Consider the following 25,954-nt stretch of genomic DNA (forward strand, 5'->3'; position numbering starts at 1 on the left):
TGACAAGAGCCGCCTGAGACCCACCCCAGCCCTAGCCCTGTTCCCGCCCCTCTCCAGGCTTTGACAGATGACTCACATGCACCAACTACACCAGATGCTTGGGGCGGACTAGACGGGATTATCCTCAGAGACCCATGAGGCAGAGGAAACGGGAGCCCAAAACACATTTGGAGGACATGGCGTTCCATGAAGGAAAAAGGCAAATGACCGAGGCTGACCGCGCCCCAGGCATGGGATGGCTGGTCCATCTCTGCAGACAAGGAGCCCTGAAACAAGGCGATGGCCACAGGGCTCCCTGTCTCGGAGGAGCCGTCGGCCCGTGAGGGGAAGATGTCCCTTCACAGCTTGTATGGGCGGTACAAGTGGTCCCGCGTTTGCAGTAGAGGTGCTCAAGAGAATCCAGGTCGGGGCCCTGATGCTGCCTTGTTCTGTGGCCCTGGGCACTTTGTGCCTCGGATGCCTCCCCGATAGAGAAATCACGTGGGGTGAGAAGTCCAAGCTTGTTGAACGCTTGGGGGAAATGAGCAGAAAGGATTATGATGTGATGACTCAGCATTACTATGCACCGTTCCCCTACTTCCTAATTGCACTCTGTGCCTTTTTATTTCCTCTCTTAATTACAGTCTGAATTTGGTTGATATGGTTAGTCCCATTTTAGAGATGGGAAATCGAGGCAGCAGAGAAGTCACATGAGCGTCCTGGCCTATCATGACCCCACAGTTCAGAGGCTTGGCTGGGATTCTAAAACCCACCGCTTTTGCTCACTAGGCTGTAATGCCTTCCCTGACTAGTGGTGGATGGGCTCCCAGTGGCTTCTTTTGGCCACTGCATCTGTGAATGTGTGTGTGTGTGTGTGTGTGTGTGTGTGTGTGTGTGTATACTTTTTTTTTTAAGCAATGCATCATCAGAATGGTTCATGCTACTGGCTTGTTTGTGCATAAGCTGAGCTGTAGAGCAGCTGAGGGTACCAGCTTCAAAACCATCCCTCCCTCGGTCCTGCCATCTTCCCAGTGCATTTAGACAGTGACATGGGCACCTCTGGGTCTAAATGAGGCCCGGGGAAAGCGCTGGCCTGGTCACAGAGATAGAGGGCTGTTCTGACAGGACAGCTACGGATGTAGATGAGGATGAAGCTGTTCATGACGACAAAAGAGAAAGCATAAGCACGAAGGAAGGAGTTTCTGTGTTGGTGATAATGTTTGCATACAGAGCAGACTGTGGAGGTAACAGAACAAAATCCAGAGGGAGAAAGAGGAGAGGCAAGGAGGTGTTCATAGCTCTGAAATGAGCACAGGGTGTAAAAAACGTTTGGAAACAAACACATGCGATAACTGAGAGAGGGATTAGGCTGAAAGCAACTCTGATTCCAGACAACCCAGCAACATTACAGCCCCCGCTGGCAAATACATTTCACAAGGTAAGATCTACCAGCTTCTCAAGTTACTTCCTTGCATCTCCCTCACCATTGGTTTCCTGAAAATGAACCGCTGGGAGGATAGAGAAGGTAAGGCCCAGGGAGCATAAGGAATTGGGGAGAGGGCAATTGGGTTCCACGAACAAGGCAACAGGAGTGCCATCTGAGGGTGTTCGTATGTGCACGCTGCCAGGTTGGAAGTCTGGAAATTGACACGTGCAAAGTGTTTGCACGTTAAACCAATTTTGTTCTTTGGGGGCAAATTAGAAGGATCTAAAGCCACTATTTATGGACACCTGTGTAACCAAAAAAAAGAATGGCAACAAAACTGTTCAGAGAGATGAAACTGGGGATGCCAGCACACGGGTGGGAGCTCTCAGCCTCAGGGTTCAGCTCTTTTGTTTCCCGTCCAGCTGCCCCATCACCACTTGGTCTCTTGGCAAGAAATGATTTAGGTACTGGAGTTTCATCCTGCTAATGCCCTCTGAAGCAAGACGCACCCCATCCCAGCCAAAGGAATCCCTTAAAGCCACCCGGATGACTGAACAACTAGTCTGTCGACCGGAAAGGTGTCTGGACAGGATGAATTGTTAGTAAACTAGCAACTTCATAAAGCATATTACAGAAGTGCTTAAAAGTCATATGTTATAATTCAATAAGATTGACTTGTTCTGCGATTTTTGTTTTATCTTATTACTGTTTTTTAAATAAAAGCCGTCACAGTGCTTTTTGTCAAGGAGTCAGAAGGATGACTGGGGGAGCGGCATTTTGCTTTCAAAGGACAGTGGTCAGGGCTCGCTAGCCCAGCAGTATTTCAACACACTGCCCGGCAATGCAAACCCCTTTCCACTGTGACCCGAACCACAACCTGGGAACCGTTCAAGTACCCGATTCATTTAGAGTCAGTAATTCAGGGCCTGACAGATGAACTATGGTGTAATGTTACACGGAAGCTAAATCAGGAGATATTAAACATTGTGGGAAAGTAAAAGAATCAATCTCTCTCTTCTGCAAAGAAAAAAACCCTGTCCTCCTCCCACACCTCAAAACCCCACACATCCTGTCATCAAATGACAAGGATTCCAAAGCGAAACTCTAGCAGCTCAGGAAAGACTCTGCAAGGAGGCAAACCATCTAGAGGGAAATTTTAGAAGGTTTTTTTGTTTTTTAAAGAAAGAAAATAGGGAAAAGAGGTCTCACACATTTCGTGTTATTTAAATAAATGCAGAAAACAGTTTCATGAAGACTCAAGCCACTCGATACAGTTTGCAGTCGCTGTCTGATTGGGGTCCAGGCGGACCCGTGGTGGCGGGGAGGGTGGACAGTCGCCAGGAGCCCCCTGCGTCCCTAGAAGGGGCTCCCTCCTGGAGGGGGGGATGCCTGGGGCATGCAGGGAAAGGGGGCTTACCAGTAAGCCAGGGAGGGGTGCTCCTTCAGAGCCTGCGTGGGAAGTGCTGGTAGTTTCTTCAAGTCCGTCCTCACCACTTCATTGCTGGAAGACAGGGCAGACAGGGAGCATGGCAGAAACATGCTCAGCCTTGGAGAAAACCACAGCACCACGCGAGGCGACCCGGCGCAGCCTTGTCCTCAGACCCCGCATCTGTTCCCCTTTAGTGAAAAGCGGTGCTTTCTTTGTACTTATTTACTTAGCAGAGATGCAAAAGAACACACAGCACGCAGAGCCCAGCGGCCTTTCCTTGTAGAGGGCAGGGCCGGGCAGAGCCGTCTCAGATGCCTGTGGGTTCTTTTCAAGCCCTGCATGCCAAGGGGGCACCGATGAGTGTCCCCGGGCAGCAGGAATGTGGGCAGAAGGGTCACCAGTTTCCCCATGGGGGGACCTTAGGGAGGTCTTGAGGGCCCCGCCGTGGGCTTTGAGAATGGACAGCTCGACTATTTTTCTCCTTAAGCTGTTTCCCTCACTAACCCACAGGCCAGTTTTCTTTGCCTGGATTGAGCACATGCTAGAAACTGTTGTCCAAAATATGACAAATGCATAACATTTGCTTTTTAAAAAAATTGTTTTGATTGAAGTATAGTTGATTTACAATGTTGTGTTAGTTTCAGGTGTACAGCAAAATGATTCAGTTACATATATATATATATATATTTTCCCACATTCTTTTCCCTTATAGGTTATTGCAAACTATTGAGTAGAGTTCCTTGTGCTTATACAGTAGGTCCTTGTTGGTTATCTATTTCGTATATAGTAGTGTGTATCCGTTAATCCCCAGCTCCTAATTTATCCCCCCCCCTTTCCCCTTTGGTAACCATAACTTTTTTTTCTCTGTCTGGGTCTATTTCTGTTTTGTATATAAGTTCATCTGTCATTTGCTTTTGACATGATCCAGAAACAACTCAGAAAGTGTTAAGTGGATTATCAGGCGCTAGGAGGAGGTCTTTCGCGTCCAGTCCCTGGACCAGAAATTCTTCCTTCCCTTCAGACTCGCATGATCTCAGGTTTGGGAGATACTTTAAATTCCCCTAATTTAACCAGGGGGCTTCAGAAGCTTGACGCCCCTGTGGGCGCTCAGCAGACCCGCACCCCTGCTGGGACAGGGACATCTGGGTGTTGGCCCCCAATGTCTACCTCCAGAGCCAGCCAGCAGAATCCACTGGGGATGTGTAAAGGCGTCTCCCTGTGCTGGTCCACCAGGGCGCCTCACGGCCCTTGCTGTGAAGCCTGCATTTACACACAGTTCTAACCCAGGTTATGGGAGCAGCTTCCGTTCTGCTCATGCAAATCAAGGCAGATACTGACCACCAGGACCTCGGGCAGTAGCATCTAGAAAGCAACGAGACAGGAGCTCACAGGTCAATACAAAGGAAGGAGGGAACACCACAGTCACATGACTTTCTGTGGGCCCCCGCCCAGCCGGAAACACTGTCTCCAGCTAGGAACCAGCAGCTACCCTTAGGATGCCAAGTGCCAGTGGGCAAAACCATTTCCATACTTCAAGTTCATGTACCTGGTGACCAAGAAACACACGGATGTGACCTTATAGCTGCTCCCAGAAAGGGGATTTTTCAAGTGGACTAAGAAACAGTGACAGTGAAGTTTGTGAATCTTGGCTTTGGACAACCAGCCAGAAGGAAAATCTCAACTTGTAACTGTTGAAATCAATAAATCTATTTTATTTTATTTTTTTTGTGTGGTACGCAGGCCTCTCACTGCTGTGGCCTCTCCCGTTGCGGAGCACAGGCTCCGGACGCGCAGGCTCAGCGGCCATGGCTCACGGGCCCAGCCGCTCCGCGGCCTGTGGGATCCTCCCGGACCGGGGCACGAACCCGTGTCCCCTGCATCGGCAGGCGGACTCCCAACCACTGCGCCACCAGGGAAGCCCGAAATCAATAAATCTAAGTCCTTGAATGGTTGTCACGTAGGTGGCAAGGGTTTATTGATTAATTATCAATAAGTTGAATGTATTTATGGAGGCCCTGCTATAGGGAGACATAAAAAAAGGATAAGCCATAGTCCTCATTCAAAAGGTGCTCACAATTCAGTGCGGGGAGTGAGAGGTGCGAATAAAAAGAGAACTGACTACATGGGCAGTACTGGATCATGTCCATTCAAACAACAGACTAAAGTCTGGAGGAAAGGAAGGCCCCTGTGGGCTCTGTTGTGAAAGCAGACTTTGGGGCAGGGCCCACATGGAGAAAAGGACAGGAATCTTATTTTTCTTCTCAGTGGAATACAGTAGAGTATGGAGGCCAGGAACTGAAGAGATCAATTAGAACGGGTGGTATGGAAGGGTTAAGCAGACCAAATAAATGGCAGACGAGGCATAGGATTTTGAGGACCTTCCATGCCAGGCTGGTAGAGTTCAAGTTTAGCCAGGAGGCAAGGGTCAGCACTGGAGCTTTTCACACAGGTCATCTCCTTGTGTTTAGGAAAATTCAATTCCCAAGCAGAGTTTGGAATGTTTACTTGCATGTTATTAAGGCATAAAGGAATACTCAGGTCCCCGAACACCCAAGAGCCTACAGTGATGAGTTTCTGGGTCTTATCTTCCCTGTTTATTAACTATAAGCTCCCTGAGAACAGGGATTTGTGTCACGGACTCATCGGTGCCTAGGGTGGCACCTTACAGGTTGAACATTTATCGAATGGAACTGTGAGAAAGACAATTAACCTGAAGTACGAGTGTGGGTTTAACTCCCACTCATCACATCTAAAGTATATTTGGGGAAGGACGGAACTAAAGGAGGAAGAGATTGTCTTACCCACTAAACACTCATTTGTTGGCAAACAAGCATCCCCGATGAGAGTCCCAGGTCTGACTTCCTGGCTGGAGCTACAGTGGCTTTTTTTTTAGCGCTCCCCCAGGGCCAGGTGACACAGACAAACACAACAAGAAATCACGAAGGCGTGAAGCCCATCCAAATCCATTACAGTCTGGAAGGGATCCAGGGCTCTTAAGCCGCCCCAAAGGACAACTATGTAGAAATGTCCTATTTGCCTTTCTGCTGTCTGTAAACATCTGTAATGACTTAGAGGGGGCCAGCCCTGTCAGATGATCTGGCCATACCCTGGCTGCAAATCACAACGCTGCCTTAATGGGAGACCTGGTCACTCTATCTCCAGAGACTTGGGAAGCTGAAACTGAAAGAATGTGCTAGAAGTTCCCAGCTTCCTCTCTCAAGATTTTCTACTTGGACGTTTCCCCCAGAGTCAGGACAAATGATAAATGCCAACTTATGAAATACCCTAAAACAGTTCCTTGTTCCAAACAGCGGTCAGTTTCCATTTCTAGCAAAAGAAAAAAGGTCTCTAGGAAAATCACTTGCTAAACTGAGAGTAAAACTGAAGTCTTCTTATTTTTAATATTAACCAGATTTTATTCACAACTTTTAGGTAGTGATTAATGCTGCCAGCAAAAACTTGGTCTCTCAATGACACGTTAAGTCTTTGACTTGGGTTCTTTTTGCTTTGTTTTTTGTTTTTAAGATGATGGATCGTGGTTCTACTGTCTACCCTGCTCATAAAACATGGGAAGTTTGAATGATCTACTGTGGAAAACTAAGGTTTCGAGCAATATGCATCAACGAGGGGATCCGTCACAAATAACAGCAAGAACAAATTTAACCAAGACACAATAGAGTGAAGAAAGCAAAGATGAAATTTGACAGGACGATTAGCAAAATCCACAAGGTGCTTGTTTTCCTTTAAAAAATGACAAAACGCTTTTTCAGAAGATTCCCTTTGGGTTAAATGAGATGTCCATAACTTGCAGGACAAACCTGGGGCAGACAGAACTGGCTTCGTGTGGAAGAATTCTTCCTGAAACCAGTGGTTTTGAGGTGTCCTGGTACTAAAACACTAGAGCACTAAAGCCAGAAAGTTACACTAGTGTCACAAAAAAGGACTGACACAAAACTCAGAGACAGTAACATCATGTTAGTATCCTACTAACTCCTCCGTATTTCATGAGTGTATCATGAAGGTCAAGTTCTCCAGAGAGATGGATTTCATAAGTTAAAAAGAGTATTATGGGTCCTCATTACCCGCAATTCCAAAAATCTGAAAATCTCTAAGATATAAAGCCTTCTCACCCACTTGGTGGTGAACCTAATGTTCTACCTTTCTCTCTCTCTTCCACTTGGTGTGAATATCCACATTCTGGTGCAGAAGCGTGAACAGACTGGATTCCAGGAGCTGCCTCAGACGCTGCCGTGGGTGTTACGGTATACTCCGCGTTACCCATCTAAAACCCACAAAGTTCTGGGTTCAGAAACACTGGACCCTAAAGTTTCAGAGATGCATTGTGGATCTGTATTACTTTATTCAACGGTACAATACATGTAGAAAACTCTGAGACAGATGGATAAGGACAGCTGTAAATTTTCTCTTCTTTGCTTATCTTAATAACCATGCAGGAAACAATTTCTCTCCTTCCCTTCTCTTCTTTTTTTTTTTTTTAACCAAGTTGAACTTCATGTTCTAGCAAAGAAAATGGGGACACTTGGCTATCTCCTCCCTACCACATACTCTCCTTCAGGGGTACAGGGAGGCTCACAGAACTGGTGGCTGAGGACGATGCTTGTGAGGGTTCTCTTGTAGTTGTGTGACCATTTGCAGACACCAGGGAGGCACCTGCGGGTCCCTCTGAGATTCTTCCAGCAGAGGATTCTGGATTCTGGGCATGTATCGTGGATAAATATGCCACACTAATTTGCCACCTGTACGGAGGGGCAAAGTTACCAACATTCATGAATTATGTGCCTTTATTTCTGATGGTAATTTATCTAAGTAAAGATTTCTTTCTTGATTAGTGAGTTTGGTTTTCTAGGATGACAGAAAACATTTTTTGCGTTTCTAACATAGTTGTAAACTTGTAAAAATTCAAAACAAATTTTTTATAAGCCTACAATTTGAGACAATAATTCTACTCTAAAAGCTGTTTAATTTTCTATGTTATCCTTTTGAGTCAAAATCTTAATTCTGAAAAACTGACATAATGTCATAGCCGTGAACCTTTTTGTTATTACCAAGGTCAACTCAAAATATGATATTGATATTAAAGAAATATTTAGCAAATGAGACACGCTGTCATAATACAAAATTGCCTCCTTTACGGTATATCTAAACAATTCCCATAGGATTGGAAGAATATTCTCCTGCAAAATACCCTATCTGAATACTTTTCTATGCTTGGAAACTGTGAATTACACACTTGAAAAGCTCAGTAAAATGGACTTTTGTGCACAAAACAAAGCTTTCTGTAATAACATTTCCACTTGAACATTTTGTTTCAAAATTTCAGATTCTGTTCCTTTCAAAAGGTCTTGCTGGCATGAAAGATTCCAGCTGCTTCTCCTTCTAAGTCCTTTAGAAGTCATGGGAAAATATCACACACCCCATTCTCTCTCTCTCTCTCTCCCTCTTTTTTTTTTAATAAAATAACATACAAGAATTATATAACTTTAAGTTCTTCCCACAAAAACTCTCCTTTGGGCTGCATGTATTTCAAGCTTAACAGATGACTTTTTTTCTAGTCATTTTCCAATAGGGAAATTTGCAAGTTTGGGTATTAAAGGTACTATTAGGTTATGTAAGTTGTATTCCAAATGTTGACTCTTCCAAACACAGCTGTCTGAGTATTTTTTTTTTTTTACTAATTATCTCAAAGTCTCAGCAAATCGATTTCTCTTAGTATATAACCCCATCAGCTGTTTTCTTTCAAGAGGCCAATTAAAACATTGTAGGAAAATATACCGCAAATGATCAAATGCTCTCATACTGCTTTAACACTGAGCTCGCTATGACTTGCAGTAGTAAAACCATTTAGGTGAGTGCAAAGTAATGATGTTAGTAGATTCAGAATTGTGATTTTTTTTTTTTTTTTTTTTTGCGATACGCGGGCCTCTCACTGCTGTGGCCTCTCCTGTTGCGGAGCACAGGCTCCGGACGCGCAGGCTCAGTGGCCATAGCTCACGGGCCCAGCCGCTCCGCAGCATGTGGGATCTTCCCGGACCGGGGCACGAACCCGTGTCCCCTGAGTCGGCAGGCGGATTCCCAACCACTGTGCCACCAGGGAAGCCCAGAATTGTGATTTATAGACCACTGCCTGAGATTAATCAACTTTCAACGCTGTCTCTTAGCAGGGCAAGAAAATAATGTCATCTTTTTAAAGACAGTAATCTGTACAAATGTTTATGTTACCAAAAGAAGTCTTTTAGAAGAAAATCAGCCCTTTATCTTCTTTTCCTGTTGATCTTCTAAAATTCTTCCTTTAACCTATGACTGCCTAAAAGGCATCATCTAGTCTGACAAAAAAACAAAACAACAAAAGCCTACAAATAGGGAATTTTCAGATACCAGTAAACCAAGTTTCACTTGCAGTAATTCACAAATGCTCTTAAGAAAGGCAGACGAGATTTCATACAAAGAACAAAAAAATCAAGAGGGTACTTTTGTTTTTCCCACAGAAATTTCATTTTATCTTTCTGGCTTAGTGAACACATGGTTCCATGGTTTACAGAAGAGGAAATATTAAAAAGTCGTCACTTTTTTTTTTTTTTTTTGCTTCTAGCTGCTCTTCTAGAGACCTAAGACCAGGCAGTCCGAGGAAGCTGAAAGGAATTTTTCAGGACAAATAAATACTCCAACTCCTTTTCTAAAATGGAGGTAAAACTCAATTTCCCTGCTACTCATTTCTATTGATGGAGTAACGTGTTGCTCTATCTCTAAAGCATTATTATTATTATTATTAAGAAGCAGAATTGGAACCCTGTAGGTTGATAAATCAGGGTCACAGTAAGACCCTTACTGACCCTGGAACTCTGATAAGCAGATATTCTCCCACTGGCACCAGCCTTTAACTTTGTACGGACGTCACAGAAACTGACCCCTCTGTATTCAATCACAGCGTTGCTTTTTTGACGTTGGTTGCTGTGTTTCCTTGGAATAGACAACCTGCAGATGGAGGGCAGCCTCCCATCACCTCTAAAGCACATGATGAACTTTGCCTAACAGGTAAGCAAAATGTGACCCACAGAACTTTACATGGGATTTCCTTAATATCAGCCCTTTTCAGGTGCTGTTTGCTTACTGGTCCTTATAAGTCTTTTAATGATCAGCATCAATATATCTGGTTTTCTGGAACAAAGATATTTCCAGGTCCCAACAGACGGCCTGGGGTAACCAAGCTTTACCGGTCTGGTTTCAATAAATCTTGTTAGCAAAAAATTCTACAGAACAGATGTTTTTTTACTAGTCCCTGTTAATCTGCGGATGATTCTTTATATCAAAGGCAGTATGATTTGGGAATGTATTTATGTGTCTCAGCATAAACTATTTTTAATCAATTCACCGATTTGGTAAAATGTTGTTAAAATGATTATTTTCCCTCCTTTTTTTTTTTTGGTGGCCTCCTTTCAGAAAGGCTGACAGAAAGTAAAAAGTGAGGCTATTCTCAAAATCAGAGTATGAAGATTAGCCACTAGGGTTTTCAGTTAAGGTCCCCTTAGGGAAAAAAAGCAAAAAAATCAAATTCTTTAAATAATACCTTGCTCAGTGCAGTGTATTAATAAGTCTTCTATTACATTAAATTAGAATGTGACCATACAGTTTGAATGTCCTGTTCAGTTGACTAAATTAGGTGTTCCCTGAATTGACCTTTTTAAAGACAAGAGTATTATTTTTCTATGGTAACTGAATGTTTGAAAGAATTTTTTTTGACATCTTTATTGGAGTATAATTGCTCTACAATGTTGTGTTAGTTTCTGCCGTATAACAAAAGTGAATAAGCTATATGTATACATATATCCCCATATCTCCTCCCTCTTGCGTGTCCCTCCCACCCTCCTTCTCCCACCCCTCTAGGTGGACACAAAGCACCGAGCTGATCTCCCTGTGCTATGCAGCTGCTTCCCACTAGCTATCTATTTTACAAGGAATTTTTTTTTTAATAAGAAAAATCAGTGCTCGGCACTTAAACCACTGCAGAGTTTATGATGAATAAAGTATGTATAAAATCCTAGAAAATGTGTATTAGCTGACTAATGCTCAGGAGTGATTATCAAAGGAGAACTTTTTGTTTTTAGAACTGTTTTGACCCTTTTCAACCTAATATTTGCTTATATAGCTGCCATGATGAACAGTTCTTAGGCTATTCAATTGTTTTAAACAGAAATGCCAACTCCACTGATTTCCTCATTGTTGATGGACATTCATTTTTTTTTTACATACATATGTACCAGGAAATGAAATACGATCACTACATGCTTTGCTAAGGAAAACAATACAAGGGAAAAAATATTTTTAGATAAAACGATTTCCTCAACCTTTCACGATATCTTACAAATTTGTCTATGCTAGAATATGAACATGGGTGACATATATTTCTTCCTATCATGGACAATACTTCCTATCTATACCTCACTCATTTTCTTTCAGCAACACTGAACCCAAGATTTCATTGTCAAGCTCAGTAAGACAAGGAAGTGAACATTTCCATTCACTGGAAAGAAAAGGGGGTTACATGAGAATAATCTTTCAAGCTCAATAAGACAAGGAAGTGAACATTTCCATTCACTGGAAAGAAAAGGGGGTTACGTAAGAATAAGCCTTCAGGGGTCTGCTGAGCACAAAAGAGTCCAAAAGGAGAAACAGAACAGCTTGTGAGTTTCATGAGAAACAGCAATTATGGCTCTGGGTTGACCTTACATAGCTCTCGTTCTATTAAAGTAATATCAGCACTTTCGACTTCTCCCTTTTGTGAAAAGAACCCTTTTCCTCTTGTACATCAAGGAACTTGCTCCCCTAAGATGTAGATTTTTTTTGGCCCAACTGAGTGGCTTGCGGGATCTTAGTTCCCTGACCAGGGATTGAACCCGGGCCACAGCAGTGAAAGTGCTGAGTCCTAAGCACTGGACCGCCAGGGAATTCCCATAATATAGAGATTTTTAATACTCATTCCACATCAATGTAATCTGCGTCTATTCACTGAAATGCAAACATACAGGATAATAGCATCCTGGGCAAAGTAGCTTTTTAGGAAGGCAGAAATTCAGGATCATCAGGCTATGAAAGAGTTACTTTGCCTTTTGTGTGCGACCATTAATTTCAAAGGTTATTGGATCCTCTAGGTTCTAGAAGATCTCAGAATTAAGTCCTGGACCACGTGCTGTATAAAACGCTTCCCCGGTGCTCTAAGTTGACATCTCCTGTTACGAATGCTGCTCAGGAAAATGTACTGTGTTTACAGGGTGTGTTTATAAGTCAAAGCCATTCAGTTAAATACGATTAAGGTTATAGAGTCCGGCATTCATTGACAGAGCAAAAACAACTTTCTACAATACTAAACTATGAGGATGGGACATCTAAAATGCCTGATGTTTGGCCACCAAACCAAATGTCATGGGGATTTTCCCAGATGTGGATGGGAAGAGGTGAAAATCAAGGATTACTTCTCTTGTTCCGAAACTCCGGGCCACTCAAGCATGCGAACCGTGGGCTCGTACAGAGAACGGTGTTTATCAGGGAATCCCAACTTCTGTGACGTGAGTTTTACGCTGGGAGATAAACTGACCTTTTGGATAAGGTGTCTGACCTCTCCCCTCCCCTGAAGGCTATTTCTCACCCCAGACAGCTGCTGTTATAAACAAACTGTGAGGGAACACTTTGACAAATGAAGCCAAACCAGGATCCTTTGTTTCTCTGCAGCCAACAAGCTGGGATTCCACAAGCTCCTGAGGGGGCCATGAGTTACTGGAGGCCAGGCCTGCCCTTCCTCCCCACTGACCATCCCTGTAGCCCCACGTTCCCAGGATCTGTGGGGCCAGATGACGCTGTTCTCAGCTCACATTCCATCCTGTCAGGGGGCTCTCAGAAATAAATAATATTTACAGCAGAGTTCAGAGCCCGTGAAAGAGAAGGCAGGGAAAAGTATCTTCAGAGTAAGTGGACCGGACAATGGAATCCACTGGATCTGTGCTTATTAAACCATTTTTTCATGGGACTTTAGAGCCTTTTGTAAATAGATATGAACCTGCACTTACCAAGAGCCTCAAGTCCAATACCAAATGAAAGGCATAAAAAACTAACAAAGAAAAAACAGAACAAAGTATAGTTTCTAGATCCTGAAAATGTTGCACTCAATCCATTCGGTCAACAGTTACTGGCCACCTACAAGGTCTCCTGCTAAGGCTATAAATAAACCTTCATCGCCCCCCCAGAAAAAGGACTACCTCTGTTTCATAGCAAGAACTTGGGAAACCTAAATAAAAGGGGCCTGGAGGTCTCCTTCTACAAATAATCAAACTGAGCTGAAGGGACTATATTTTAGGATCAGGGGTCGTCCCACTACAACCCACTGGCCAACCCTGCTTGTTTTTTTTTTTTTTTTTTTTTTTTTTTTTTGTGGTACGCGGGCCTCTCACTGCTGTGGCCTCTCCCCTTGCGGAGCACAGGCTCCGGACACGCAGGCCCAGCGGCCATGGCTCACGGGCCCAGACGCTCCGCGGCATGTGGGATCCCCCCGGACCGGGGCACGAACCCGTGTCCCCTGCATCGGCAGGCGGACTCCCAACCACTGCGCCACCGGGGAAGCCCCCCTGCTTGTTTTTATGTGGCCTGTGAGCTAAGCATGGTTGGGAAAAAAATCTTAAGAAAAAAGTCTTAAACGGTTGGGGAAAAAAAAAATCAAAAGAAGAATATTTTGTGGTACATGAAAATGTATATGATATTCAAATTTCTGAATTTATAAATAAAGTTTTATTGGAACACCGACATACTCATTTGCTTACCTACTGTCTCTGGCTGCTTTTGCACTTAGAAAGGGAGGGGTGAGTAGTTGCAACAGAGACTGCGTGGCCTGCAAAACCCAAGTATTTACTGTCTGGTTCTTTACAGAAAGTGTTTGCTGACCCTTGTTTTAGATTGTCAAAGAATTTTTTTGGTTTTGCTGAGATATCTGAGTGAGAAAATATACCTCTGCCTTTGCTAGAAAGCCTTAGAAATGCATGGCGAGCAGAGAGAAGGCAGCTACGACCTGAAAAACCAGTCAGCATGAAGTTGAGAAGCTGGACAAGTAGAGGGAGACCACCAGGTGAAGTAGTTTAGGCGGCATCAGATCCCCCAAAGCAGGAGAAAACACCCAAGTTCCTTCACGGAGCAGAGGTATAACCTGCATTTCTCTTTCATACCAAGTTTGCTAATTTCCTAATGATGGGCCAGGATCCCACGCTCTGATGCTGTTCTTGTACATGTGGTTGAGTCTTCATATCTCTAGACCTTGATTCTAAAGAATGAGCTATACTGGACTTCCCTCAGGGGAGTTCAATAAAACAGAATCCCAGGAATGATGTCTGTCTTTGAGCAGACAGTCCTGTTGGTGGATGGCTACAACCCCTACTCTGTCTCCAGTAATGATCAGGAGAGACTGGCACTTCAGCCCTACTGGTCAACGGGCCACGCTTAATGAAATGAAAGACGAGGTTGAAGTTTGTGGATCTATACAGGGTTATTAAAGCAGGGCACATTTTTCCCCGTGGTTAAGTCTGTTTATGTTCTCTCCCTAACATAACATCTGGAAAAGGAAAGACAGTAGAAGTGGGATATTTATATTGTAACACTTTCATGAAAGACATCTTCCTGAGGGCTAGGATTTTGTACCTTCAGCGTTGGAACTAAAACAGAGGAAAAAAAAGATGTTTGCATCCATGGGGTTCTCTCTATCACTATAGTTCATACCACAGTGATAATTCAAGGCTCCATGAAGACACCTGGGCGACCTGACACACCTCAATACAATGGCCATGTGTGACAGTGGGTTCTAACCTCAGCCTCTTAGTAACTTTCGTTTGGTGCAGAATATCCTCCTATCACTGGGCTTTCTCTGCCTGATGTATCTATTTCCGTTGACAAGTTGGGAACTGGATTTCAACATTAAGATATAATATTAATAAATTGCTCTCCTACGAAGAAAAGACAGAATAGTTTCTTTTAATAGAGATGCAACAGAATACATTTTTAAGCCAAAAACTCTCGTAAACTCACCTAGAAAAGTCTCCCTTTGCCTCCTGTAGAAGAAGAAAATTCAACATCAGTGACACATTCTGATCCCACGTTACAGATTTTAAAATACATTGTAATGAAGTCCTCTACTGAACCAGTCCGACTGACTGCTGTTTCGTCCTATCAGCTATAGTAATATAATTAAGGAAGGACACGTGTATTTCCCACTTGAATATGAGACAATTAAACTTCAGAAAGTTATATACAAAGAAAGTGATTTATAAGGACAAAGGGAAAGTTTCCATTTCTAAGCCCTGATCTAACTTTTTCCAGTTTAAAGATTCTGAACCTGGATGTCTGTCTGGATAGCACTGTCTATGTGTCCATGTCTTGTGTTATTTGTTGTTTTATCTTGTATTGTGGGCTTTTGGAGGCAGGGACCATAGAATCTGTAATGCATTAGCATAACGCCTGGAACACAGTAGTTGCTCACTAAGTCCTGCTGAAGGAATAAATTAATGACATCATTTTAGCTCATCTTGCCAGTGTTTCTAATACTCAGTAGGCCTCTTTGTCACATAAGCTAAGGATCTTTTCCCTGTCTTTCATGACAGTGATTCTCCTGGCAATTCATTCCTGCTTTTTACTTGGCTTTCTCCAGTGACCTGAAGAAAAGGGGGTCACTGGATGGTCTCAGTTTCCCCCAATCTCAGGTTATACACACAATTTTCCTTTGCAGAGAAATACAGTCTTAACATTTTGGAGAAGGACAGAGAATAGAGAAGACTCTATTTGCGGCCATGGTGTAGTTTCCCCAGTAGCTCTTTCCTGCTTGTGGCTAAAAATAACTAAGAAGTCAAAGAGCTAGTGGATATAGCAACTGCCACGCATGGTAAGTCTTATTACTCTTTCTTCTGTGTGTGGCCCTGGCATACAAAGACGAGGGGGAGACGACTTACCTGTAAAATATACGAGGCTAATTCAAACACCACTTCACTGTCAACGTCAATCAGCTCCTGAAAGGAAAACCACGGAAGATAAGTTTGGTCCTTTAATGATGGTTTCTTTAGGATCTCTCCCCAAAGAGGATGGGTATTTCTTTTCTAAGGTGTTCCCTAAAATCTCAAGCACTCATAGAATATCTTCTCTGAATTACTTGGACTCGAATGCTCCCTGACATCTTTTTACAGCTCTTAGAATGAATCCAGTGGTCCTGGGTCTACACAGTTGCCTCCAGGGCTTCATCTCTGTCTACATGAGAAATTAAGGGATGGGCCAGTCCCCGGCTTTTTACAAATCTGTCAACCTGATTAATCAGCAGAGTAAGGTTACTTGATAACCACATGCATTTTTCTTTCTAAACTCTACTTCGGAACCAGGAATAAGGCTCTACTGAAGAAAAGGTTACAGTGGGATTGTGACGCTTTTAAAATTAAATAAAATGAAAAATAGAATTCCCCAGTTGCACCAGCCACATCTCTTTCATGTACTCAATACTTCGAGGCAGCTGTTGGCTACCATGATGTCAGAGCACATGCAGGGCACTGCGCTCATTGTAGAAAGTTCTACTGGTCTGCACTGTTAGAGAATCCAAGTTTAAAAATGCTCTGTTCCATAGACTGACTGCCATCAAACACATGAAAGGATGCTCAACATCATTAATCATTAGAGAAATGCAAATCAAAACTACAATGAGATATCATCTCACACCTGTCAGAATGGCCATCAAAAAATCTAGAAACAATAAATGCTGGAGAGGGTGTGGAGAAAAGGGAACCCTCCTGCACTGTTGGTGGGAATGTAAATTGGTACAGCCACACTGGAGAACAGTATGGAGGTTCCTTAAAAAACTACAAATAGAACTACCATATGACCCAGCAATCCCACTACTGGGCATATACCCTGAGAAAACCATAATTCAAAAAGAGTCATGTACCAAAATGTTCACTGCAGCTCTATTTACAATAGCCAGGACATGGAAGCAACCTAAGTGTCCATCAACAGATGAATGGATAAAGAAGATGTGGCACATATATACAATGGAATATTACTCATCCATGAAAAGAAACTAAATTGAGTTATTTGTAGTGAGGTGGATGGACCTAGAGTCTGTCATACAGAGTGAAGTAAGTCAGAAAGAGAGAGACAAATATCGTATGCTAACACATATATATGGAATCTAAGAAAAAAAAATGTCATGAAGAACCTAGGGGTAAGACAGGAATAAAGACACAGACCTACTAGAGAATGGACTTGAGGATATGGGGGGGGGGAAGGGTAAGCTGTGACAAAGTGAGAGAGTGGCATGGACATATATACACTACCAAACGTAAAATAGATAGCTAGTGGGAAGCAGCCGCATAGCACAGGGAGATCAAGATCAGCTCGGTGCTCTGTGACCACCTAGAGGGGTGGGATAGGGAGGGTGGGAGGGAGGGAGAAGCAAGAGGGAAGAGATATGGGAACATATGTATACGTATAACTGATTCACTTTGTTATAAAGCAGAAACTAACACACCATTGTAAAGCAATTATACTCCAATAGAGATGTTAAAAAGCAAAACAAAACAAAACTCTGTTCTCTAGTTCTTCCCCCAAATATTTAATCGTGATCTATGGACATGGTCTTAAAAGGACATAAGCCTCTCTTAGGTTTTTAAAAAAATCCTATGTATATATATTTCAAAATGTATATAGTCCATATCTCCTTGTATCTAACAGCTTGACTGAGGTATAATAGATACAGAAAGAAATTGCACACTTAGTATATATAATGTGTTACTTCAGACATATGCAAACACCTGTGATACCATCACCATGTTCAAGGTAATAAACACCCATCACCTCCAAAAGTTTCCTTGTGTCACTCTGTGTGTTCTTCTCGGGGGGAGGTAAGAACACTTAATGTGAGATCTACCCTCCTAACAAGATTTTAAGTGCACAACACTGTATTTGACATACAGTTCAGATCTTAGAGACAAAGGAAAGCCTGGAGTCCACCAGCACGCAAGAATAATAACCAAATTAACTGACGTTGTACTTCTGTTATCAAGTACAAGTAGAAATGCCTACCTTTCTTTTCTCTCCTTAATACCCCTAGATCCTACAGTGAGTGACTGGAGCACAAAGAACTAGCGCAAGCACCGACTTAGACCTCAGCTAGCCCAGCCACCCGCTTTCATTGAGAACAGAAACCAAAAACCATCAAGGGACTCCCCCAGAGTCACAAGGCTTTAGTGGCTGTGATGGGGCTGGGAAGCACCCCCAAGTTCTTGTCCAGCATCTGACCTTCTGGAGGGCATGCTCTCCCCCAAACCAATCAGGTCACAGTCTCAGACAACATGGTCTCAGGACCACAGGTAGCATCAAAGTTAGCTAAAACAAGGGTTACTTTTTTTTTCGAAGTATAAACCAAACTCTGATTCACAGATTTTCTAATTATTTTTGTGCGCTCCAGAAGTGGCCCCTGTGATTCAGAACAATGCATTGAAGCAAGCCTGTGTATTTCAAGGGAAGGATATCCTGCAGGCTCTTTCGAGCTTAGGAGTTTCAAATATGGATAATAATGTTTGCTACCGAAACACCTTGGAGGTGGGCTCAGAGAACTAACGAGAGACATGGAAGGATGGGGGACGACAATTCTTTATGTTTAACCGGCTGAAGGAGCTTTACGGACACTGTAATTGATACAGACTGTCAGTGCTGGAGTGTGGAGGAATGCTTGGAATTGCAGTCCTGGGATTACCAGGTCCCATCAGAATGTAAATCATTTAACAGTGGACAAATGACTTAACAGAAACACCGTACAGGGTTTCCACAGTGGATCACTTCTACTCGCACTGTGTGCCCTTCCATTCCCACCAGTCGACTTCCTGAAAGTCGCTGGTGTGTACTTGTCAGCGTACTCCGTCAAACATTTACGCCGAGGTTGCAGGCAACGGTCAACGGTGGCTAATACTTAACATCCCAGGAGAGGCCAACTCAAAGCCAACCATGGGGAACAACCCTGTTAAGTGCGAACATTGTTTTTAGTTCATTACTTGACTCATCTGCTAAAGGGAAACATCTATATCTTTGGGAAAGAGGGCAGGAGTGGGGAAGGCGGAGGGCGGTCGTTTTCCATTTGATTTGATTTTGCACAGTCCGTTCTGCAGTTCCAGGAGAGACTGTGAGACGCTAATCGCATGGCAGCGTTAACTGTAATGTACGTACCATTATTCAGAATCAAGCTACCAAAGATGCCCATTTAAACATCGAACCTGATTTATACGAGTTCTCTCTCACCGGCCATATGTGTCCTCAGGGTAAGCGGGAACTAGTGCCTCTAACTGGGGTGAATTTCCACTTTCTCTGACCTTGACCATCTCCCAGTGAAGATATTAAAAACAATGAGAGCCAGAACGTGACCAGTAAGAGGGAAAAGGATTGAAGAATGAGGTGGCCCAGACGTCCCCACTCTTGCAAAATGTGACGGGAAAGAGAGCTGCGGTATTCCTTCTCACTGTTTCCATTTAGTATTTATTGAGTTCAAGAATCATGGCATCATCTGTCCTCAGAGGAATCAGTACAGAGTCTAAATGGTGTTTATAAGACCCAATCTAGGAACGGGGATGGGGGTGGGGGAAGAGATGCTCCCTAATGCCGAAGAACACGCTTTCCTACCTCGCAGCCGCTGCCTGATTCCCTGATGTCTCCTGTTTATAGTACCTTCCCCCGTTTATACCTTGTCCTCCCAGGTGATTTTATCCCCTGCGATGGAACAGAGCTCTAGATTTCCTGCCCACACCACACACCTCCCGTTGTACCTCAAACCCTGAGAGCTGAGCCCCCGTGGGGAGAAGCGGACAGATGTTTCCAGGGATCCGCCTACCATATAACATTCCAAAGATCACTGCACCTTTTTCTCATCTGGCTTCTCTCAAATGCAGAGGTGGCTCTTTTCAAGTGTTTCTGCTCAAGCAGAGCAAATAAACCGATCACGAAGAGTTCGTGCAAAAATCCCACACTTTCCTGGGGCAATGGGTTTTCCCCCAACCGAGGGGGAAATGCAGAAAGATGGGGATCAGAAGGCCCTTCAAGGAAGATGTACGGGTGTTTCCCACCGGCATCGCCCACAGGCTGGACGGGGGACACTCCTCTGTGCCCCCAGTGCCCTGAGAGCCATGTGAGGAGGGGTGTCGGCAGGGTTGTCTGCCGAGCTGGAGGCTTCCTTGGGAATCTAGGGTGGCCTGGTGGGCATGGAGTCATTTCCTCCTGAGACTCACTGCTAACAGGGGGATGCTGATGGGAGGGTCAGTGATGTCACGGAGGTCACGTGTCCTTTGGACATCTGTCTTACTTACTACTGAACCACGTGTGCCGCTTTCTGTGATCTTTTGCCACGCGGTATGGACAGACAAAACGTGACTCTCTGCAGGGTGCGCGTGTGTGTGTATGTGTGTGTGTGTGTGTGTTCAGACAGGGCTGTGGAGGATGGCATTCTGCATTGTTCTACAAGTTGCCGAATGAGGAGGCCTGAGGTCATCTATCAGCAGCCTCACGGTTAACAATATGCCCAAAAAGATTTCCATTCTGAGGGTCTCTGAGCGTTCCAAAGAGAGAGCCCCATGAGAATCCCCAGTGACAGGTGTAAGGACGGTCTCCAAAAGTCCTGAGAGCTGGAGGAACTCGTCACGACCCCCTTGCTCCAAGGGCCCTGGTGGTGATATTCAGACTCAACAGAGAATCTTAATGAAAAGCCTTCCTCCTTGGTCAGAAATTCCAGCTTTCATGGAAGATTCGTGAGAGCTTTATAACAGAAAAGATGATGAGCAACCACATGGTAGGTTGAAAAGATTTCAATGAGAATGACCTTTGCCAAGTCCAAGCAGAACGACCTGCAGGGCTGCCCCACGGTTTTTCTGGTAAATCCTCACCCACTGTAACCATCTTTCTTTGTACCCGCAAAACGCCCGAAGAGGATGGTTTCTTGCCATCTCTTTAAGACTATTTCTACTCTGGGGCATTGAATAAATACATCCCTGGACCTCTTTGAGTTTCATCTTCCTCGTCAGTAGAATGGGGAGAACAGTTTCTTTTCCAATTATTGTATTGAGTCTGGTGAGGCGGCAATGTAGAGGTGATTTGGAAACTCTGAGACTCACTACAAATATCGGGTCTGCATTATTTATTTTCACTTGCTGGCATTTCTGAATCATCTGAACTCCACAATTTTGTCTGTTCTTCAGCATTTTTTTTTAGCATTTATTGGAATCTTTTTTATTTTTTTTACATTTTATTTTATTTTTTAAAAAACTTCTTATTGGACTATAAGAATTTACAATGTTGTGTTAACTTCTGCTGTACAGAACAGTTATACATATATCCACTCTTTTTTAGAATCTTTTCCCATATAGCTCATTACAGAGTATTGAATAGAGTTCCCTGTGCTATACAGGAGGTCCTTGTTGCTTATCTATTTTATATATAGTGGTGTGTATATGTCAATCCCAATCTCCCAATTTATCCCTCTCCCCCTTTTTCCCCCCGAGTAACCATAAGTTTATTTTCTACGTATGTGACTTTATTTCTGTTTTGCAAATAAGTTCGTTTGTATCATTATTTTAGATTCCACGGATAAGTGATATCATATGGTATTCGTCTTTGTCCGACTTATTTCACTTAGTATGATAATCTCTAGGTCCATCCATGTTGCTGCACATGGCATTATTTCATTCTTTTTTATGGCTGAGTAATATTCCATTGTATACATGTACCACATCTTCTTTATCCATTCATCTGTTGATGGACATTTAGGTTGCTTCCATGTCTTGGCTATTGTACATAGTGCTGTAATGAACATAGGGGTGCATGTATCTTTTTTTTTTTTTTGGCTGCGTTGGGTCTTCACTGCTGCACACAGGCTCTCTCTAGTTGCGGCGAGCGGGGGCTACTCTTCGTTGCAGTGCACAGGCTTCTCATTGAGGTGGCTTCTCTTGTTGTGGAGCATGGGCTCTAGGCGCACAGGCTGTAGTAGTTGTGGCTTGGGGGCTCTAGAGCGCAGGCTCAGTAGTTGTGGCTCACAGGCTTAGTTGCTCTGCAGCATGTGGGATCTTCCTAGAATAGGGCTCGAACTTGTGTCCCCTGCACTGGCAGGCATATTCCTAACCACTGTGCCACCAGGGAAGTCCATGTATCTTTTTTTTTTGTGGTACGCGGGCCTCTCATCCTGGGATTGGAAACGAAGCCATTAAAAACAATTTACTGAGCATTGACCATGCGCCTTGTTTAGTGAGAGGTCAGTGGAAGGTGATCATCAAAATTCACTCAGAAGAATGCTGGTGCCAACTTCTCCTCCAAACCAGGAGACATACTTCTGTGCGTCTTCAGATGGTGGCCACGGGCCCTGCTTCTTTGGTTATCATTTCGGACAAGATAAATTCTGAGATCAAGCATGTAAATGTGATGGATGCATATAAAGAGTGGATGGTCAACCCCTTCTGTTCAAACATGAGATTCATAACAGGGCAGCTAGTTATGTTGACCAGTCCCTCACTTCACCCAACTTAAATCATCTAAGGATCAAATTGCTCCTCTTAGGAACTGAATAGCAGTGGAAGGTCCTTCAGTGTAGGGGCCTCTTTTCTTTCATTCATTCATTCATTCATTTATGGCTGCATTGGGTCTTTGTGGCTGTGCGCGGGCTTCCTCTAGTTGTGGCGCCACTCTTCGTTGCGGTGCGCGGGCTTCTCATTGTGGTGGCTTCTCTTGTTGTGGAGCATGGGCTCTAGGCGCAGGGGCTTCAGTAGTTGTGGTGTGCGGGCTTAGTTGCTCTGCAGCATGTGGGATTGTCCCGGACCAGGGCTCGAACCCGTGTCCGCTGCATTGGCAGGTGGATTCTTAACCACTGAGCCACCAGGGAAGTTCCGGGAGCCTCTTTTCTTATCTCTCGGAAGGTATGCCTCTGAAGATGACAGGAAGCTGGATTTCAGAATTCTATATTTCCCTTATAACTTTAAGATCTATCATCTAAGGGAATCCTTCTTTTTAAAAATTAAAAAAAACATTTTGACATTTTATGACCTAGCACATGTTGTCTGAAGGGCTTTTGAAAATTACTGTGGTGACTAATTTTGACAGCAAGCTCACTTTGCCATTGGAGAACTCCGAGCAGGCAGGATTCAATCCTGAAGGTGGTGAAAGTGCTGAGATTAGAGTCCACGTCCACCCCAGCACTCCCTCTAGTGTAGCAAGTCCACTGCCCCCCACGGGGCTGACTGATGGGCCTTCTCCAGCTGACAGAGGAAGCCACATCCCAAGAGAGAGACGACCAGATGGAAAACTTGGCAGGAGAGCTCTGCTCTCCTGGGTCACTTCCTAGGAAGCACACATCATCCTAGGCTCACTTCCCATGGGAGTTTTCCTCGGAACTAGACACATTTCTCAATGAGTTTCGTCCATCCCTTGGTCATAAGTTTCCTTTCCATCACCCCCTGTCCCCTGAATGAGTCGAAACACAACGGAAATGCTGGTGAAGGAAGTGGCCATGTCGGGTGTTGATGACCTCTTTTTTTTTTTTTTTTGTGGTACGTGGGCCTCTCACCGCTGTGGCCTCTCCCGTTGCGGAGCACAGGCTCCAGACGCGCAGGCTCAGCGGCCATGGCTCACGGGTCCAGCCGCTCCGCGGCATGTGGGATCTTCCCGGACCGGGGCACGAACCCGCGTCCCCTGTATCGGCAGGCGGACTCTCGACCACTGTGCCACCAGGGAAGCCCTGATTTTTTTTTTTTTGCAGTACTTGGGCCCCTCACTGTTGTGGCCTCTCCCGTTTCAGAGCACAGGCTCCGGACGCGCAGGCTCAGCGGCCATGGCTCACGGGCCCAGCCACTCTGCGGCATGTGGAATCTTCCCGAACCGGGGCACGAACCCACGTCCCCCGCATAGGCAGGCGGACTCTCAACCACTGCGCCACCAGGGAAGTCCCGATGACCCCTTTTGACACGTCCTCCTACTTCACTGAAAGGAGACGAGCAGAGCCCCGCTCGTTCCTGACCAGATTCTAACTTTCTGCATCTTGTACAGATTATGACTGTAATTTCCTGCTCTTTTGGTAGAAAATAGGGGGATCGTAAAGCAAGGAGAAGTGAGAGCGAAATCCACTGCAGTTCTGCTTTCTGTCTCCTGGTGAAGAGTGGAAAGTGAGAGCTGGCGTTCGTGGTTTGGGGAAAATGACAAAACAAATGAACAGAGCAAAACACCTTTCCTCGCTTTTGTGCTGTTGAAGAGATCAGAGGTCTGGTCTCTGGAGAAGATGATGCGTAGGAAGCTAGGATGAAGCAGACCGAGAGCTCAGGGATTCAAAAGGGGGCCTACACCCTAATGGAGGTCACTCCGTCCCCAAGACCCTGAAGCGGGAGGAGACATCCCAGGAGGGAAGTAAGACATTACATCCTCTGGAGACAATGAAGAGCCATGAGAAAAGACACAAAGCACTGATACTTAGGGTTCCCACTGAAAGAAACAGCTTGCCACTGGGACACTCCACAGGGACAGCCACAGAGGATCATCCCCACCTGGGCACTGGGAGCTTTTGAGTGCCTCACTCTTAAATATGGATGGAAAGCCTCCTACATGAAAGACAGAGACCAAAATAAATAAACAGAGAAAAAAAAAAAGAACTGGAAAGAAACACAAAGGAAACAGAACGTGCATGATAATTAATATTGTTGGAGTGATAAGAGGATATCAGGCTCAAAGACAATAACAGGATTACATGTATATAAAGAAAAATCAGATAATATGAAGGAAGTCTGGGAAATTCAAAACATGATGGCAAAGGTTAAAAAATCAATAGAGGAGATTCAAGATACTATTGAGGAAATCTTCTAGAAAGTAGAACAAAATGACAAAGATGGAAAATAGGAGAAACCAGGTATCAAAGCAGGAGGCTGTGCCTGGCATCAGATTAACAGGAGCTCCAGAAGGAGAGCACAGAGGAAACAGAGACACATCACTAAAGAAACAATACGAAAAACCTCCCAGAACTGAAGAATACGAATGTCCAGACTAAAAGTGCTCGCTGAATACACACCACAGTGGGCTTACAAAGACCTACTTTAGGGCGCGCCATCCTGCAACTTCAGATGAAGAGGAATAAAGAAGAAATCCTAAGAGATCCCGTGGGGGGTCATGGAGGTGGGGGGAGTCCACATACAGCGTATGGACTGCAGACTTCACCAGAGCAAGCAACTCTCAAAGACTCTGAGGCAGCACCTTTGATATTCCGAGAGAAGTCATTCTGTATCTCCACATCCAGTCAAACCATTAACCAGATATAAAAGTAGAGCAAAGGCTTTTGCAGATATGCAAGGACCCAAACATTGTACTTCTCATATACGCTTTCTCTGGGTTACTGCAGGATGTTCTCCAGTGAAACAATGTTGTAAAACAAAACACAGGAAGACTTGGGATCCAGGAAGCAGAGCACCCAGTCCAGAGCTGGGGTGAAGGGAAGACGGGACAGGAAAGGGGCATCTTGGGCTGAGGGCTATGAATGAGGCCATGTCCAGACAGGAACAGAAGGACAGAGGACTCTAAAAGGGAGGTGCCTGGACAAACAACAAAGGCAGCAGCAACAAAACCCAAGCTAAAGAGAGGAATGGATGAATTATCTGATGCAGATGCCAATTAACGTCGGTGGACATTTGGGAATCTGTAGCTTCTGGAAAAAAAAAATGATGGATACATAGAAACTAAAACAAGTAACAGCAAGGCAATTATTATTACCTTTAGGTAAAATAACTGGTTGTCTAAAAAAGGAATCACAACCTTAGGATGCTACTTGGATTAGTCATAATAATGTAATGCTGATGGGTATGGCTTTGGCCCAGAACTGTGCTATCACCATACTGGGAAAACGGGAAAAGGAAAGTGTGGGTGGTTGCATAGGAGACCTCAATCCTCACCTGCCTTACGAGGAATTCAGTACATCAAAGATGGATAAATCAAGGAATAACACCCTGTGCCCCTTATTTACAAACAGAGAGAGGCAAATACCAGAAGAAACAGCTAAAATTGCTGGAAGCGGCAGGAGTTGCGGGGGCGGG

The 25,954-nt window shown here is 44.3% G+C and overlaps 1 protein-coding gene across 6 annotated transcripts in view; it reads right to left on the minus strand.

The window, feature by feature from the left end:
• FRMD4A (FERM domain containing 4A) overlaps window positions 1–25,954 on the minus strand; it is a gene marked incomplete at its 3' end in the record, with an annotated part of 330,271 nt that overhangs the window by 90,514 nt on the left and 213,803 nt on the right. For all 6 annotated transcript variants that reach the window (XM_082647379.1, XM_082647375.1, XM_082647378.1 and 3 more), the window contains exons 6-8: window positions 15,830–15,886; window positions 14,913–14,935; window positions 2,823–2,906 (exon numbers count right to left, since the gene is read on the minus strand). In XM_082647379.1, coding sequence (XP_082503505.1) covers window positions 2,823–2,906; window positions 14,913–14,935; window positions 15,830–15,886 — 164 coding nt within the window. The remainder of the gene's footprint in view (window positions 1–2,822; window positions 2,907–14,912; window positions 14,936–15,829; window positions 15,887–25,954) is intronic.

This window comes from Grampus griseus, assembly GCF_964374135.1.
Source record: "Grampus griseus genome assembly, chromosome: 2".
NCBI classification, from domain to species: Eukaryota; Metazoa; Chordata; class Mammalia; order Artiodactyla; family Delphinidae; genus Grampus; species Grampus griseus.